This window comes from Sylvia atricapilla, chromosome 2, assembly GCF_009819655.1.
Source record: "Sylvia atricapilla isolate bSylAtr1 chromosome 2, bSylAtr1.pri, whole genome shotgun sequence".
Taxonomy (NCBI): Eukaryota; Metazoa; Chordata; class Aves; order Passeriformes; family Sylviidae; genus Sylvia; species Sylvia atricapilla.
Window position 1 is genome coordinate 41,343,221 of NC_089141.1, and position 14,975 is coordinate 41,358,195.

At 43.2% G+C, this 14,975-nt stretch overlaps 1 protein-coding gene across 1 annotated transcript; it reads left to right on the top strand.

The window, feature by feature from the left end:
* The first annotated feature begins 765 nt into the window (after positions 1 to 765).
* Positions 766 to 14,879, top strand: ACAT1 (acetyl-CoA acetyltransferase 1). Its single transcript, XM_066313017.1, has 12 exons — positions 766 to 858; positions 2,812 to 2,859; positions 5,273 to 5,390; positions 6,282 to 6,377; positions 7,501 to 7,601; positions 9,342 to 9,485; positions 11,309 to 11,459; positions 11,979 to 12,074; positions 12,739 to 12,852; positions 13,205 to 13,269; positions 13,907 to 14,064; positions 14,517 to 14,879. Exons 1-12 carry the CDS (start codon positions 799 to 801, stop codon positions 14,635 to 14,637), a joined length of 1,272 nt encoding a protein of 423 aa, XP_066169114.1. The 5' UTR covers positions 766 to 798; the 3' UTR covers positions 14,638 to 14,879.
* Positions 14,880 to 14,975: the final 96 nt, after the last annotated feature.

The following is a 14,975-nucleotide window of genomic DNA, read 5'->3' on the forward strand; positions in this document are numbered from 1 at the left end:
CCAGACACAAAGCGTCCCTGGCTCAGCAGTACTCGGCACTTTGATCCCCACTGACCTTGTCACGCGTAGGATGTTTCCGACACGGGATTAAATGCCCGCGGCTCAGGTCAGTTTGACTCGCAGCGGGCGGCGGCGGGGGCCGGGCCGAGGAGGGCCGGAGCAGGGCCTCGGCGGCGGAGAGGACACACCCCCGGGGGTGGCTCTTTCTCCGCAAGGATCTTCCACGCGGTCTCCATACGGTTGGCTACCAGTGGTTTTCCTTCTTGGCTCGGCATCCCGGACTGTCCGCCCCGCGCCCGAGGCTGTACCGCCGGTACCCCCGAGCGGCAGCACCGCCGGCGAGAGGAACTCGCCTGGCGCTGCGGAACCACAGAATCCGTTCGGTTGGAAAAGACCTCCGGGATCATCGAGTCCACCAACAGCCGTGTCAACCAGACCGTGGCACTGAGTGCCACGCCCACCTTTCTTTAAACACCTCCAGGCACGGTGACTCCACCGCCTCCCTGGGCAGCGCATTCCGGTGTGCCTTCACCCTTCCCGTGAAGACATTCCTCCCGGTGCCTAAAGGAGCTCCCGGGGAGCGGAGATCCCGCGCACGCGGCAGCACCCGCCCCTCAGCCGCCGCACGTGCCGGCCCCTCTGACGCCGCCGCCCGCCTTCCGCCCCAGCCAATGGCAGGCGCGGGCGTGGCACGGCCCTGGGCCGCGGGGCCAATGGCTGCGGGCAGGGGGCGGGGCGCCGCCGGCTATAGGCGGGGGCGGTGGCGGCGCTGAAGGTGACGGGGACGGCGGCGGGAACATGGCGGCGGCAGCGGGGGCGATGCTGAGCGGGCGGCGGCCGGCTGCGGGGCTGCTGCGGGTGAGGCGACCGCGGGCTCAGCTTTCCCTTCTCCTTCTCTGCGCAGCCCCGGCCCCGCCGCCGGGCCCAGAAAGGCTCGGCCAAGGTCACACCGCCCCCGCGGCGGGGCGGCTACGCCCTCACCCCTGCGAAAACCCCCGGCCCGGGAGGCAGCCGAGCGGAAGGAACGGGTCCCGGGCAGGGTGGGGGGTGAAGGGTGAAGCCGCTGGTGGATGAAGGGCGGCCTCTCCCGCAGCCGTGGGCCCCGCACTAAGCCCGGCGGGACCTTTATCCCCGATCCTGAGCGCGTCCTTTTCCACGGTCAGCCGGGAGTGCCGCGGCTGCCGAGCCCCGTCAGTACCCGCTGCAGCCATAGGGATGTCCCAGCCGGGGCAGGGGCAGCAAGCGGGTTGGAGTCTTCTAATTAAGCAGCGTAAAGATACAGAATTGCGCCTGTAGGTGTTGTTTCTCAGCTGGGCGGTGGGGTGCTGCTGCCCACAAAGGCTGTGTGCCTGGCGGCACTGTGGGATGCAGGTGCTGGCAGTGCCTGCCTTGCCCGGAGCGCTGGCGGCCGCCACGGCGGTAGGGAGCTGTGCTGGGAAGGAAGGGAGGACACGTGGATCGCATCCGAATTGCTGTATGCAAAGCTGAAGGTTGCGTTTTACCGGCTGTGGAAGTGGGGCCTTCCTTCCCTCCTTCCCTCCCTCCTTCCTTCCCTCACGACAGGTGTGAACGCTCCTAGCAGACGCTAGTTGCACTTGGCAAACAATTGTCTGGTTTGTCCAGTTTGAATTTCAGGCCTTGTGCAGTAAGGGCTTTTTTTTATTTATTTTTTTTTTTTTAGTAGTATAAGTATTGATTTTGTTAGGCGGGGGGTTTTGATTGGCTTGCTTTAGTTTTGGTTTTTTTGACATTGACCCTTGAAAGTACTGCTATTAAAGCCCTGTAAGAGGCATAATTATTTTTCAGGGAAAGTTTGATTTGAAACTTCTTGCTGGGTATTATGACATGAGCTGGGGAGAAAAGCAGACAAACAAAAATCCCCAAACCCCTAAACAGAACAAAAATCAAACAATTCATTCAAAACAGTAAAAATAATCAGGCTTTTGTTTGCTGAAGGTTGGCAAATGAAGAGGAGAAACAGATGAAATTTTTGTATTGCAGACACAGCCAGAAAGCATTTTCTAATTTGAATAAAAATGGTGGTGTTCTTTTGGTGTCCTTAAGCAGTTGTTTTTAATTAGTATTTACTTAGCTCTAGTTCAGTGATAGCCAGAAGTTTCCACTGTGCTGAAATGGCTAAATTATCAGAGGAAATCACTAAAGAAAGTGGTTTAAATCACTAATGCAGAGCTCATTCTGTTAATGTAAGAAACAATACCTACAGATGTATTTTTGTATCTTGGCACTGCTTAATTAAATGAAGCTACTGACTGGTGAATTAGACTGCTCTAACTAAATAATCCCATTTTATTCTTCTCTTTTGGTGTGACGTTCTAAGTTAGCTATCTTCATTTTTGTTTATGAAACACCAAGGGAATGGGAGCTGTTGGTGCAAACTGCCACTGTTTATAAAGCAGTGGAGTCAATGATAGGAATGAATGAAGCAAAGTCCAGGGAAGCAGACAGAGGGGCTAGTAAACTTTTCCAAGATAACACCACTCACCCTTGGCTTAGGCATATGCTGCAGGTGTACATAATGGACTTGGACAAAATGAATTTGGTGTTGGTTTTGAAGGAGTATTTGTTTATTTTTCAGAAAGCATTTTATCACAGATGTTATGGTGAGACTGTACTAGACTACACTTCCTTTAAAAGGCATGTTATGATTTTTTAATATTTTTCAGTGTTTCTTAGATATTAATTTTTGAAATAGTGACTTCTATGAAAATGTGAAAATGGGTATGTTACATAATGAAACAATATGGCATTGGCTTTCCTGATATGAGATTCTGAGGAGTTTCTTGTTTTCAGGCTCTGAAGTATACAAGCCGTGGCTATGCCTCACAGCGTACTTTAAATGTAAGTATAAGGCACTATCTGACTAACAAATTGCTATTTTAGATTTGTTTGTTAATCACTGACATTTTAAAGGAAATAATCACAAAAAAAAAATGCCTTAAAGACGGTGTCACTTGTGCCCAAGCCACATTTTACTGCAAAATCTGAAATAAAAGTGAGATTGCCATTTTTATTTTGATTTGCTAAGTGTGGGACAAAATTAGAAGTGTGTCAGCTGACGTAAGCTTCATGTAACTATCAACCCAGAATAGGAAAAGATAGCTGATATCAGCTGATCCTTTGAAATGATTTGTGTTATCCTGCAACTTGTTGTTACAATGTGAAAGACGAGGACAGATGTGTTATTATCAGTGAAGTCAATCGTGATAAAGGGGTTACAGTAATAGACAGCCCTTTTGAGTTTTAAATAAGTATTTTTTTCCCCTACTGTTTTCTTTCTTTTCCTGTCTAAATAAATAATCTCTCATGACCAGGTCCTGTAAAGCTTTGTGGTTAATTTTCACTCAAACCAATACAGCTGGAATGCCAGATTCTCATGCTGCTCTCACAGGGTTATCAGGTGTGCATGTGGATGTAGCACTAAAGCTAAGAGGTGAAATAATAGTAAATTGCTTTTGCTACTACCGTAGGGTTGAATGTCTTAAACTGCTGCTTACACATTCTGCTGGCATCTGGGCTTTTGAATATATTCAGGGGTGGAGACTTCACAAGCACTCTGGGTAACCTGTGCCAGAGTTCAGTCACACTCCCAGTGGAGAAGTGTTTCCTGATGTTCACTGAGAGCTCCTTTGTGTCAGTTTGTGCCCACTGGTCCTGTCACTGGGCAGCACTGAAAAGAATTTGGCTTTACCTTCTTTGCACCCTTCCTTCCAGTATTAATGATGAGGTGCCACCGTTGAAGTTCTCTGTGGCACTACAACCCTCTAGTGTATCAGCCACTCCTCCCAGTTTGGTGTCAACAGCAAACCTGCTGAGGGTCCACTGCACCATCATCCAGTTCATTAAGGAAGATGTTGCAGAGGACTGGACCCGGTGGGGTGCATCACTGGTAACTAGCCAGACTCCAACCAGACTTTGTACCTCTGTCATCACCCCCAGCCTGGCCATTCAGTCCTTTTCCATCCATCCACCTCACTGTCTGCTGGTGTAGCCCATCCTTCATTAGCTTCTGTATGAGGATTTTATGGGAGGCAGTGGTGAAAACTTCACTGTAGTCCAGGAAGACAATGTCTGCTCTCCCGTCCTCTGCCAAACCAGGCTCTTGACTGTAGAAAGCTGGCAGTTTGTCTGAGCATGGCTTCCCCTAGGTGAATCCATGCTGATGACTCCTGATGATTTTCTTGTTCATGTAAATGGATTTTTAGGATTAGTTGCGTCATCACCTTTCCAGGGGTTAAGGTGGGTCGGACTGACCTGCAGTTCCCTGGGTCCTCTTTCTTACCCTTCTTGAGGATTAGCCTTTCACCACTCCTTGGGCACCACTCCTGATTGCTGTGACCATTCCAGCATTATTGAAATGTCACCTGCCAGCTCCCACACAAGTCGTGGGGGCATCTGATCAGGACCCAAGGATTTGTGTATGTCCAGTTTGCCCTGACTTGTTTCCAGTCTCTGGGGCCTGGGATTCCTGAAGACTCAGGCAAAGAAGGCATTCAGTGCTTCAGCCTTGTCCTTTGTCACCATGTCCCCTGCCCAAATCAGCAGCAGGCCCATATCTTCCTTGCTACTTAGGTGCTCATGGAAGCCCTTCCTGCTGCCTTTAACACCCCTTGCCAAATTCAGCTCTTGGCTTTCATAACCTCATCCCTGCATGCTCAGACTCTGTGCCAGATTCTCTGTCCCCATTTCCATCTCCTGTATGGTTCATTTTTGTGTGTGAGTTTTGGTGTCCATCCTGGCATTTCTACCCAACTTACTGCTTGTTGGAATGGATTGCTCTGGAGCTTAGAGGGGGTAATCCTTGAACATCAATCAGCTTTTTTTGATGCCCTTTTGCTCCAGGATGTTCAAGATTCTTGCAAACATCATCAATTCCAAGGCTGAGTTCAATGCACTCCACCTGTTCTGTCCCATAATGCTCAAGGCCTCTCCTCTCCTCCCTTGCCTTGTCTTCTGGACCTGTCCTTCCTGGAGAGCCCTTTTCCCTGCATGGCAGCACTCCAGCCATGGGAGCCATCTCACCACAGCTCCGTGATCCTAAAGTTGTAAGCTGCAGCCGCACACCCATCTTACTTTCCTTATGCTTACTTTCCATGCATCAATAAAGATTTTAGTGCTCTGAAATGCTTGCAGGATGAAAGAGAAGCTGTAGCAAACAGTGAAATAATAGGAAGTAGATACATTTTAAAAATACTGGGATATGTGTGCAATTGTGAGAGAGATTGTGACTTGTGCTCTGTTCTTCTGCACTTAGGAGGTGGTGATAGCAAGTGCTGTAAGGACACCTATTGGATCTTTCCAAGGATCTCTTTCATCACTGCCAGCCACTAAACTTGGTTCCATTGCAATTAAGGGAGCAATTGACAGAGCAGGTATGTATACACATTTTTTTCCTGTGACAAAGAAAGCATCAAGTGGCTCAGTGTCTTTTCAATGGCTTGATAGTGAAAAAAACTTGCAATGTCCTGGGTTTTTTGCTCCTGTGGCATTTTTAAGTCTATCCGCAAAAGCCGTTTAAATGAAGTTGACTGTCAGGCTTTGGTTCAATCTGAATTAAGTGCTGCTTCTAGGAGCAGAATGTAACCTAGGGTTATCTGTGCTAGTCCAAATGTGATTGAACATGGTAGTTGGTTTTTTGGGATGGCCTTTTATGATCTGTAAGCTGATGCAAAGGCTACTTATTGCTGAGATCAGTGGCCTTTCCTTTCTCTGCCCATTTTTATATGGCATATGTACTTGAAGGACAGCCTTGTCAGCCTTTTGGTGGATTTAATCTAGCAAAAAAGTTTTTTTAGGGGAGAGGAGGGTTAGTACTACAGGAACTTGGACACCAGGGCTGTTGCAAGAGATGCAGCAGGAGAGCAGACCTCTTCTCTCTGGTGGTAGCTTGCTGTGGCCTTAGCTTGCCCTTGCTAAAGAAACAAAACTGTCTTTAGACATAATGCTAGCACAAAAAAAGTTTTGCGCATTTAACTGTCCTTGAAAATCGAGCTTCTCAGGTGATTAGTGAGACTTGGAAATGTTGACTTCAGTGAAATACCTGCAGCTTGTTCTGCAGGGTATCAGGGGAATTATCTTCTGGATGGGTCAGCAGTCCACCATACTTCATGAATATGAGGGCAGAGATCTGGAATGCACCCACAGGAGTCTGGGTTCTGTTTGCACATGGGTTGGATGTGGCAAGTTTTCTTAGTCTTTGATAGAAAACTTCAATAAGAACCTTTGTCAAGAGGATCCTGAATCAAACCAATTTTGTTTTATAGGAATCCCTGCGGAAGAAGTGAAAGAGGCCTATATGGGCAATGTCCTGCAGGCTGGACAAGGACAAGCTCCAGCAAGACAAGCAGTCTTGGGTGCAGGTATTCCTTCTCTTGACACTGTGGTTGAACGTTTTCTGTCTTGATGTAGCTGGAATCTGTTGGTCTGTGAGTTAAAGCAGGGTGATGGGCTGCCCTTTGTCAGGACAGTCTGTGGATGCTTTTTTCCCTGTGATGGGTGAAGGGTGTGTGTTGCAGTCCTGCAAGTGGGATGTTACTGCCTACAGTGTTTGTAGAACCTGGAGAAGACAGTACTGGAGACCAGGCTGGTAATTCCACAGTATTTTACATTCATGGTGGATGCTGCTCTGAATCTTTCACAAAACAGACTTTTTTTTTTCTTCAGTATATCATTACTCTTAATTCTTACTGGATAAGGAGTCATTGAGTTTCTTTCAGCTCATGAGTATGTACAACTCATCTTCCTGTGGAGTCTGGAGCTGACACTGGAAGGATTCACTATATAATGTTAGCTGTAACATGAAAGTTATTGGGCTGCAGAAATTATTTTCTTCTCTCTTTTTCTGTGGGGGTGGGATTCCATACCTTAGCATGTTTCTAGGAAAGTCTTTGGGTCAGGGAAGAACTGTGTACTTTCTTGGATCTGTTCCAGCACATTTTTGAAGGAGAAGGAACTACTTCCATGTTAGGCAAAGTGATAGATGTGGCTCTTTTCTTTCAGAGAATTATATAGTGTCTTGAGTTGGAAGGAACCTTACTGATCTCATTCCAACCCCCCTGCTGTGGGCAAGGACACCTTCCATTAGACCAGGGTGCTCAGAGCCCTGTCCAGCCTTGCCTGGGGTCTCTCTGGTCACCAGTTGCTAAATTCTGCAGCTTATTTATGCTTTTTTCATCCTTGGATGCCACTTAGATGCAGGGATCAGGGTTTTGGGAACAGAGTCCCTTCCTTGATCTTACATTTCCTTGCCTTCCTCCTTATCACAAGTCAGTTGTTGGAAGGGGAGAAGCAACAGGGGTCTCCTAGAGGGATGGTAACTGTGGATAAGTGTAGATAAATGTCCTGGCAGGCTTAATAATGCAAGCTGGACATCCTGGGCTAGGATAAGAAAATGTGTGCCATATGAAATGTTGCTAAAACACCACTAAAATACTGAAGTCTACCCTTCAAATAACAGCTGTACAAACAACTTCTTTGACTCAGGTCTGCCAATTGCCACTCCTTCCACAACTGTCAATAAAGTCTGTGCTTCAGGAATGAAATCAATCATGATGGCAGCACAAAGCCTCATGTGTGGGAGTCAGGTATGTGGATTTTGTGCTGTTCTATGGAAAAAAGCACACAGTTAATGTTGTAGATCCTGTCCTACCAATTTGCTCTTTGATTTGGGATTGTGTTTTGGCTTGGGGTAATAAAGCTAATTAGCAAGGGTTTCTGTTGTTTGTTTATGCAACCATAATTTTATAGTCATTTAAGTATGTTTGAGTTCAAAACAGACAAGAAAGTGAATGCTATAGTTGGAAAATTCAGACATGTTTTTAGAGCTGAGAAAAGAAGGTGGGCTGTTTGGGGGTATTTACATCATCTCTACTGCTCTACCCTCACCACTCCTACCAGTCCAGACCCCAAAATATAATTAAGGGAATTTTCAAGCTTTCAGTTTTGAAAAGGTGGAGAAATTTTTATAGACTTAGTTTTTGGTGATTAGACTTTCAGACAGTGTTAACATTTAAATGAATTAACACATATTCAAGCAGTGTTGCTTCCAAGTACACTAAAGATATTTTAGGTTTTTTTGTTGTTTTAGAAGAGGTGGACTTTATTGTTGCTGATTAAGCTTTTTCATTAAAGAGCTTGATGAAGGAGAATTGCTCATCTCTGTCAACTCTCTTACAAGATTTTCTATACAATGGGAAAAATTCTGTCACTTGATGGGAGGACAGGAGAATACATCATTTTCAGTAAGCCATTAAATGCTGTGCAGCAAAGAATGTGGGAGAAGTGTGAATGTGAAGAAGGACATTTCAGGCTGTTTTTTTAATTCTACATGCAAAACATTTTGGCAGTATCTTTGGTTCTCTGTAGTGAAAATATCATCCATTCAATTATATATATTTGGCTTTAAAAGTAAGTGGCTCATAAGTGAGGAATGCTTTTATGTGTGTTTAGAACAAAAATAATGTATGTAAGTTTTGATGTCCCTTCTGTGGAAATCACAGTGTAACTGGAGTTAAGCAACTGCTTTATTGCTTTGGCCTTGCTTTGCAGAGAACAGCACTTTGTCTGGGGCCTGCTGAAGTTCATGGAAATCTTGTCACCAGACTTTGAACCAGGCCCAGCATGTCTTTGTAAACAGCTACATTTGGATTTAGTCATTTATATCCAATGACTTCATGAGAGTGGTTGTGCCTTTGGTTGGTTTGACAGATGTAGGCCATGAGCTCTGAATAGAAGTGGAGTTTTCAGCTGAATTCATCACACAAGCTGTGCTGCCAGTCTCAGCAAAAGCAGAGACTCAGCCAGTTATTAGTCTCTTAGAGCTATAAATTATGGGGGGTTGGTATTGGTTTGCTTTTCCACAGGCTGTGGGCTGTGAAGTATCTGTAGTATGACTGTCAAGTGATGGTTCCCAGTGGCTTGAATCAGTGTACACTATTATATAAACAATTGTACTGGCTCTCTCTCCAGGTCTTTCACTTTATGGAATTGAAATGCCAGGGACTCTTGTTCCTCTGATCTGCTGCTGCTTCCAAATCTCCACTGCCTTTCCAGCTTGCCTGTCCTTTCAATAGTTTTGTCTCCAGCCTTCTTTCTTTTATTTATTACTTCATGTCATGTTTCTGCCAGGGGGGATTAGCTATCTTCAGTTTTTCCTGTTGTTTGCTTTCTAAATGCTCAAGGGTGGGGTTTTTTTTTTCTCTTTCTCTAAGACTCCTCAGAAATATGAGGCATCTGTGCTTAAGGTTTTACTAATATTGTTCCTACAAGAAGTCATGGAGAACACACAGCATGAGTATTAATTTTATCTTGTTTCCTTTGGGCAGGATGTCATGGTTGCTGGTGGAATGGAGAGCATGTCTAATGTTCCCTACACGATGAGCAGAGGGGCAACACCTTATGGAGGAGTAAAGCTGGAAGACCTAATAGTAAAAGATGGGCTGACAGATGTTTACAACCATATCCATATGGTAAATATTCCTGCACAGTGCTCAATATAGATAGACCTAATGCAGATCTGAAGAGCTTGCTTATAGTTGTTATGAAACTGCTTCATCTAGCAAGCCTGGAAATGAGGAGGAAAAAGTCTTCCATTTCCAGGTTTCCTGCAGTAGCTGCAGTGGAGGGACTGGACAGAAGACCAACATAGCACAGCAGTTTGTGTGTTAGTAATTAACCTGTCTCTGCAGTCTGAATAGCCTAACGCAGGCATTAAGAGAAAAATTAATTCTGCTGCTGGTGGGTTGCTGTTGCTCCATCTGAGGAAGGGGGCAATGAAGTTGCTTGGTGTCTTTGAGGGTACCTGCTCTGTAGGATCCAGCAGGCTCGTGCTTTTCCCTCCCCCAGAGTACATATCTCCTATCTCCTGTGGGAAGGTTTGAGTCAGCTGGTGTGCTTACTCATCAGCAGGGGTTACCCTGCTTAAATTGGACAAACAAGGGCAAACTTAGGATGGGTTTGGAAAACAACTGATGCAAAGATAGTCAAGAGCAATCACCAGGGAAGAAAAGTTTGAAAAGAGAATGGCTACTTTCAGCTTATGAATGTTCCTGACCTTTACCAGTGGTAATTCACACCTGTAGGGCATTATTGATTGATCAGTTGAGGTTCTTGCTGGGATACAGGAAAACATGTCTTGAAGAATATTTACTGTGATCCAGAGATTGGAATACAGGCCTCACTTGTGTATGATTTATTCTTTTTGCACTCTAGTGCTTAGGCTATGTGGGAATGTTGAAATTCATTCCTGCATTTCAGCTAAAATGGATTTTGAATGTGAGGATTTTACAGGAATCTTAAGGGTGGCTTTGATAGTTCCCTGTTGTGAGAGCAGTTGGTTATAATACACAAAGTTTTAATAGATGGGGGCCGTATGTTGGAACCTTTTCTGTCTTACAGCAGATGCAGGTTGTTTAGAAAGCCTTAACAGTCTGTGAGGACATGCAAGCAAGTCCGTAGGATGGCTTTAGGAACTTACTCTTGTCTGTGCTTTGGCAGTAGCCTAAGTTGCTGGTGCTTTGAGGTTTGAAGACTTTAAATTCATTAATTACATAGAAATGAAGTTGCTTGTTTGAAGAACTGGAGGGACACAATGCTGAAAGGTTTTGTGTTCATTCATTGAGTTTTCTAATGAAACAAGGAGTGGAACAAAACCTGTTCAAGGGCAAGTCTTTCCAGTTGACTTAATGATTTTTTTTTTTTGTCACTAGACACTTAGTGTTGATAATGAATTGATAATTACAATCGTGATTTGCCTATATATAAAATGTTTTGGTTGTTTCATTCTACTTATTTCATGCCAGTTATTATAAAAAAGGGATACTTTTATTTCTACAATTTTTAGGGATTCTGAAAGCCCTGTATGTTGACCTGTTCTTGTAACTTTTGGAATAGGCAAGGTAATAATGGAATGAAAACACTTGGAAAAGGATGTGAACGTGTGGTTCTGCAGCTGAACAATGATCTTCAGTCTCTGAAGATGTCAGCCCTAAGCACTTTAAAACTTACTTTTGCATGCAGTTTTTTAATTGGAGGAAAAAAAAAAAAAAAGCCTTGTAAGCAAAGTTCTTCTATGACTTTGATCATCTGGATCCAGAAAACATGTGGTAAATCTGATGATTATATTTCAAGACCAAACATTATTATTTGTTCACGAGTGTATAAATCAGAAATATGACACCAAATATTGGTCATATTCAGTTCTGGAAATCTCTGGTTGAGGTTTTTTCAGCTGTAGTTGTGTTTTGCATCTTCAGCAATAATACCAAACCTAACAGGCCTGGTTTTCTCCAAGGGCAACTGTGCTGAGAACACTGCAAAGAAGTTCACTATCTCCAGAGAGGAGCAAGACAAGTATGCCATAGGCTCTTACACCAAGAGCAAAACAGCCTGGGACTCAGGAGTTCTGAAAAATGAAATAGTTCCTGTCACTATTACAAAAAAAGGTACTGTGGAAAGGTGTGATGAGATGAACTGCGTTTCTCATAGAAAGCTGTCACACTATCTATATTCAGTGCAAATTGTGTTGTTTAAACATGCAAATCTCAGGAACATTAATTCTGATCACCTAAGAATTTTCTGTTAGGCAGACTTTCTGGTGAACAGCAGTCAGTGACCTATCATTGGTTTTTGGTTTTCAATTTTTTTTTGTTGTTACACACCGTATCTTCTTTTTTGTCTAAGTGAAAGGTTAGCTATTGAATTCAGTTATGGCTTAAGGACATCTATTTGTTTTAATTTACATTAAAGGTACTCTTTGTCCTTTTTGTTCAGCCACTGGGCAGTATAAATGTATTTGCTGTAAATAAATTTGATTAAGGAATAACTTCTTTTCAGTTTAGGTAAGCACATTTCTTGATGTGCACTTTACATGCATTTGCACTTTTTTGCTGAAGTAAGTTATTTATGTAAGGCAGTATTTTGCCAACTGTTCTACAGAATACTAAACCAAATCTGAATTTCAGGGAAGCCAGATACAGAAGTGAACGAAGATGAAGAATACAAACGTGTTGATTTCAGTAAAGTTCCAAAGCTGAAAGCTGTTTTCCAAAAAGAAAACGGTAAATATTGTTAAAAGAACTGCTTCATTTTCTGCCAAGTGCAAGGATGCTTGATCAGGGTGGACAGTACTGTTCACAGGAGTCAGTGAACAACAGTCCCTTTATTTTTAAATGCCTGTTGAGATAAAGAAACATGCTGCTCAACAGCATGAACTGGATTGGATTACAGGATGGTCCAAGAACCTTAAACCAGTGAACACCTCTGTTTGGGACATTTCCCTTAAAAAGAGTGAGAGAAGGGTTTCACTTTTGCTATTGGCTTGGTCTCTGCCAAGTGTAAACTCTTGTTGCTGTGGGGCTGGAGTGGCTTTACAGAGTTGCCATTGCTTCCTGAATCTGTAAATTATAAACCTTCCTGGCTAACTCAACTCATTCATAACCCTTCCTGAGCTGGAATTCTGTGAGAATGCCAGCAGTGCAGCTGCCATGGAAGGCATGATCTAAACGGGCACTGGGATAAGGATACAAATACCTGTGGCTGCATTTGTTTCACCAAATAGTTATCAAGAAAGAACTCATTTTTAGTTAACTCAGTGCAACAGGTTTCACCAAATGATTGAGACTTCATGTTCCATGAACTCAGGGAAAACCAGTCCTTAACAGGATATACAGGAGCTGCTTTGCATAGCACTTTCACCTCTAAGGAATGTTTTTCCTTTTCTAGGAACAGTTACAGCTGCTAATGCCAGTACTCTAAATGATGGAGCAGCTGCTTTGGTGCTGATGACTACAGAGGCAGCCAAGAGACTGAAAGTTAAACCTTTGGCACGGATAGTAGGTATGATCTTTCTTTCCTCCAGGCAAGTCCTGGAAAATACTCTCAGACTGGGAGACCTGTTTTGGCTGGTTATTTGACATTATGGCTGCATCTTCCCAGTACAGTCCTTGAAAATTCAGGTGTTACACCAGCGGACTTTGGACCATAAACAGAAATTTCTATATATAATAATAATAAACTGAAAATATTATTGTGTGGCTTACTTAGAGGACTACATTTTAGATACATCTATTTCATAGACCATGGTATTCAGAATTTTTCTATCCTGGCAGTGTTTGCTGTTTGCATGAAGGAATGTGTGGTAAAAACACAAGGTCTTTTAACACCTTTTCTGACTTTTTTCTTTTTTCAGCTTTTGCAGATGCTGCTGTTGATCCTATTGACTTTCCAATTGCACCTGCATATGCTGTTCCCAAGGTGAGAATAAAACTGAGTGGATTTTGAAATAAAGGAACTTCCCTAGTATTCCACTGTTGGTTCATTCCCTCTCAGTGAGTCTTCTTGAATTAGCATTGAAGTTATGATGATGTCATAAATACAATGAACAGATGTTTCACAGAGGACCAAGTCTAGAATGCAGATCTTCAGACTTAACAAATTTCTCACACCTATTTTGAAAGAGAATATTGTTCTGTGCTGCTTTTAGCAACTTCAGACATATTTACACCTTTGAAGTTTTGCAGCTTGTATGGCCAAAGGGCAAAATATGCTTATAGAAGGATCGACTTGTTCTAAAAGGAACTGAAGAGAAGTGTATGGTGTGAAGCAGGACTGTGTCAGTTTAAATGGACTCATTGCAGCAGCAGTGTTAGTGTTGTGTGATGGAAATGCATCCTTGACATGGGCTGCTCTCCATTCCTTCTTTGGTGAAAACTCAAGTTTGTGGTTTAGTCCCCCAGTTTCGCTTTTTCCCATCTGACAAAGAGGTTCCTAAATGTGAGTTTGTAAATCAGAGTATGGGCAGCCTGAGTCAGTGACTTCAAAATAGACCTATTATTTCTATAATGAGCTTCCTAAGTTTTTCATAGTAGTAATTATTTTGTATTATTTCTAGATTCTAAGTGAGACAGGCCTGAAAAAAGAAGATATTGCAATGTGGGAAATCAACGAAGCGTTCAGTGTTGTGGTGCTGGCCAATATTAAAATGCTGGGCATTGATCCACAGAAAGTAAATATTAATGGAGGTGCTGTCTCTCTTGGACATCCAATAGGGTAAGCAAAATAAGCTCTGGGTTTTGCCCTGCACAGAGGCATTGTCTTCTAGGTAAACGAGTATTAAACAAATAAGAGTATGTTTGAATTTAATCATTACTATTGATTTGGTCGTGGGAGATGTATTCCCTTCTTTGAAAGAGCTTTGCTGCATGTAGAGGTGCTCTGTAGTACACAGACTGACATAGAAGTAATTTCTTCTTCCCAAAGAAGCTTTAGCTATATACAAACATACACAAACAAAACTCCATGTTTAAGAACCTTTGTGTTTATTCCTCTCTAGCTCCAGTACTTAATCTGTATCACACAGAACTGCAGACAAAAGGGTTGTTTCAGGTTTTTTGTTGGTACTGTATTTTGCCAACTGCCACAGGGCAAAAAAAAAGAATTTCCTTTCAAATTAAGAATTTCCTTTAAACTAAGCTATGTTCTTTTGTTTTTCTTGTATTTAGAATGTCTGGAGCAAGAATTGTCGTTCACATGGCCCATGCTTTGAAACCAGGACAGTATGGTCTTGCAGGAATCTGCAATGGAGGAGGAGGTGCTTCTGCAATACTGATACAGAAGCTGTAGCCCAAGTAGCATCAGAAACACAGCCTTAAATGCTCTCTGATCAAAATTATAAGTGGTAGCTGTTACATCTTATTTATCAATTCTGTAACTGCTATTCTAAAATTTCCTAAAGCATCAATGATCACAAATCTAGGCAACTGGCCTTTTATTGCTTTATCAGTGCAAGTTTTTATACAGTACAAATAAACAATGTCAAATTTTAATTTTGGCTTGAAACCTGACAATAAAGAATGGTAACTATGGCTCCCTCTGTCACTGACATATCATTTCTTAAAGGCCCTTGAAAAGGAATTCTCTTGCTAACTCACAGAGTGCTGCTACTGGAAATGGCTGTTTTC

Bases quoted from the DNA above. Each gene is read 5' to 3' on its own strand.
- ACAT1 (XM_066313017.1), top strand. From the start codon at position 799: ATGGCGGCGGCAGCGGGGGCGATGCTGAGCGGGCGGCGGCCGGCTGCG. The intron at 2,860-5,272 runs GTAAGTATAAGG...TTCTGCACTTAG, and splicing joins CCTCACAGCGTACTTTAAAT to GAGGTGGTGATAGCAAGTGC. The intron at 13,270-13,906 runs GTGAGAATAAAA...TATTATTTCTAG, and splicing joins CTGCATATGCTGTTCCCAAG to ATTCTAAGTGAGACAGGCCT.